Source organism: Caenorhabditis briggsae, assembly GCF_000004555.2.
Source record: "Caenorhabditis briggsae AF16 supercontig from assembly CB4, cb25.NA_186, whole genome shotgun sequence".
Classification (NCBI taxonomy): Eukaryota; Metazoa; Nematoda; class Chromadorea; order Rhabditida; family Rhabditidae; genus Caenorhabditis; species Caenorhabditis briggsae.
The window spans coordinates 5352-8696 of NW_025543334.1; the positions used below are offsets into that span (position 1 = coordinate 5352).

Genomic DNA, 3345 nt, shown 5'->3' on the forward strand with positions numbered 1-3345 from the left:
AATTCATGAAAAATGATCCAAAATCCATGAAAAATGAGCCAAAAATCGCCAAAAAATATTAGAAAATGAGCTAAAAGTCGTGGAAAATGAGCTGGAAAATCCAGAAAAATCGATTCAAAAATGATAGAAAATGAGCTGGAAATCATGAAAAATGGACCAAAAATCGTGAAAAATGACCAGAAAATCATGAAAAATGACCAAAATTGTTGGAAAATAGCTGAAAACTATAGAAAATTCATGTAAAATGACCCAAAAATCATGAAAAATGGTCCAAAATCCATGAAAAATGAGCCAAAAATCATGAAAATTAGCTGAAAATCATATGAAGTTGGCTCAAAAATGGTCAAAAATGACCCAAAAATCATAGAAATCAACCTGAAATTGGCTGAAAAATCATCAATTCCAGCCAAAAATTGTCAATTTTGAACTGAAACTCTCCTCCCATGACTTGTAGCTTGATTTTGATGATTTTTAGCTTGAATTTCAGTATTTTCAGCCAAAAAATTGCGCATTTTCAGCGATCCAGCTGCGCAAGACCAGCAGCGAAACGATTGGCGTTGGTTTCAGAAGACATCGACGATGAAGACGTCGAGAATCTGGATGATTCTGGAGACTCAGACGGGATTAAAGATGAGCAATCATCGCTGGAAGACGAGGTTTTCGAAGAGGACGAACCGAATCCCTACGATCTCTTCCCATTCAAATATGTGCCACGTGTCGAGGTGAGGGTTTTTTTTGACTGAAAATTGGCTGAAAATCCTTTATTTTTTCAGCTTAAATTCCTCTAAAAATAACAGATTTTCGTTTAAAAATCCCCGGAAAATGGTCAAAATTTGGCTGAAATTCTTGAATTTTGTGCTGAAAATCGCGCCAAAATCAACCGATTTTTGTCTGAAAATTCTCGAAAAATTGGTCTAATTTTGACCGGAAATCTCTATTGTTCCATCTAGAATTTGAACTGGAAGCCCTCGAAAATTGGTCAATTTATAGCTGAAATTCCTGTTTTTCGATCTTTTTTTTAGCTGAAAATTCTCGAAAATGGCCCGAAATTATTGCTGAAAATCGTGATTTTTCCATCCATTCTTAACTTAAAACTGTCGGAAAATGTCCGAATTTCGGCTGAAAGTCTTGCATTTTGAGCTGAAAATCACCCCCAAAAATAGCCGATTTTTGTCTGAAAATTGTCAAAAAAAAGGGTAATTTTTTGCTGAAAATCCTAATAAAATTGGTCAAAGTTTAGCTTAAAATCTTAAACTTTAGCTAAAAATCCGCCAATTAACCGATTTTTGTCTGAAAATTCTTTTAAAAATGGTCAAAATTCGGCTGAAAATCTGGAATTTAACACTGAAAATCGCCCCAAAAAACCGATGTTCGTCTGAAAATCCTCAAAAAAATAGTCTAATTTTGGCTGAAAATCTGGAATTTTAAACTAAAAATCCGCAGAAATTGACAGATTTTTGGCTGAAAATCCGAAAAATGGGGTTAATTTTGGCTCAAAATCTTGAATTTTGAGCTGAAAATCGCCCCAAAAATAGCCGATTTTTGTCTGAAAATCCTCAAAAAAATGGTCAAAATTTGGCTGAAATTCTTGAATTTTAAAACCGATAAGTTTTGAAAAATAGGGAAAATTTAACTGAAAATCTCGTTTTTCGGGCTAAAAATCCTCAAAAAAATAGTCTAATTTTGGCTGAACATCTTCCAAAAATGGTCAAAATCTAGCTCAAAATTCTCAATTTTGAGCTAAAAATCCGCCAAAATTAACCGATTTTGGTCTAAAAATCCCCAAAAAATACCGAATTTTTGTCTGAAAATTCTCGAAAAAATGGTCTAATTTTGGCTGAAAATCTGGAATTTTAAACTAAAAATCCGCCGAAATTTACAGATTTTTGTCTGAAAATCCTCAAAAAATGGGATAGATTTTGGCTGAAAATCTTGAATTTTGAACTAAAAATCCGCAAAAATTAACCGATTTTCAGCTAAAAATCCGCGAAAAATAGTCAAATTTTGGCTGAAAATTTGGAATTTTACACTGAAAATCGCCCCAAAAATAGCCGATTTTTGTCTGAAAATCCTCAAAAAAGTGGTCAAAAATTGGCTGAAAATCTGAAATTTTAAGCTAAAAATCCGTCAAAATCAACCGATTTTCGTCTAAAAATCCGCGAAAAAATGGTCAAAATTTGGCTTAAAATCCCGATTATTCGAACATATTTTGTCTGAAAATTTCTGAAAATTTCCATTTTCAGCCTCCTCAAACAATTTTCTCCGTTGGCGAAATGGCACGTCGTCTGATACCGAAACTCGAGGCGAAACCAGAATTCGATTCTAAAAACGAGGTGAAGGACTACTGTATCGCGTGTTTGGACTATCAGAAGAGCTGTAATCATCAGGATGATAACGAAATTCGATTCTTGGAGTTTTGGACCCAAAACTATCATCGTAACGACGGCGATTTGACGAAGGACCGTGTGATGGCCGGCTTGAAGGAAATCGCCAACGATTGGCTCTAAACTTGTGTCATTTTTCTTGATTTTTAACCGAAAAATCGATATTTTTAAGCCAATTTGACCCCCATTTTGACCCGTTTTTCCATTGTAAATGACCCCCATTTTAATCGATTTTTAGAGCTAAAAATCGATTTATTGAGCCTAGAAATTGCTCATTTTTCCCCTATTTTCTTCCAATTTTTGACCGAAAAATCGTCCTTTTTAAGCCATTTTGACCCCCCCCCCCATTTTGACTCAGTTTTTCCCCATTGTAAATGATGCGTTTTTCCACTTTTTGGTCATTTTTGAACCAAAAAATCGATTTTTGAGCTCAAAATTGCTCAGTTTTAGGCACAAAAACCAGTGATTTTCACCCAATTTTCCAACAATTTTTTTGGCAAAAAACTGCATTTTTAAGCCATTTTTGAACCGAAAAATCGGTTTTGTGAGCCCAGAAATTGCTCATTTTCCCCCTATATTTTCTCCAATTTTTTTTTCATTTTTCACTCTTAAAAAATACCGTAATCCCCCGGCTACAGTACCTCTCCAATTTTTTTCTCCGCCCGCGCCTGACTACAGTAGTCCCTCCTACAGTACCCTAATTGTCTTCACCCCCGACAACTACAGTATCCCCCCTTACTCTTTTCACAGTAATCCGCCTTTAGGTTCTTCCCATTCTTTTTACCGTATCCTACAGTAATCCTCACTTGGCGACTACCGTAATCCTATTAGATTCTGATTTGTCTTGCTAAATTACAGTAATCTACAGTACCCCTCCGCTCTCAAAGCTACCGTATCTTTACTTTCCTGATATCTACAGTGCCTAATCTACAATCTATGTCCACAGTTCCCCCTTCCCCGC

The 3345-nt window shown here is 35.4% G+C and overlaps 1 protein-coding gene across 1 annotated transcript in view; it reads left to right on the forward strand.

The window, feature by feature from the left end:
• The window catches only part of CBG24548, a gene marked incomplete at both ends in the record, with an annotated part of 7545 nt that extends 5038 nt beyond the window's left edge, over positions 1-2507 (forward strand). The window contains 2 exons of the mRNA XM_045240974.1: positions 519-722; positions 2244-2507. Of these exons, the coding sequence (XP_045091362.1) occupies positions 519-722; positions 2244-2507 (468 nt within the window). The remainder of the gene's footprint in view (positions 1-518; positions 723-2243) is intronic.
• Between the last annotated feature and the right edge of the window lie 838 nt (positions 2508-3345).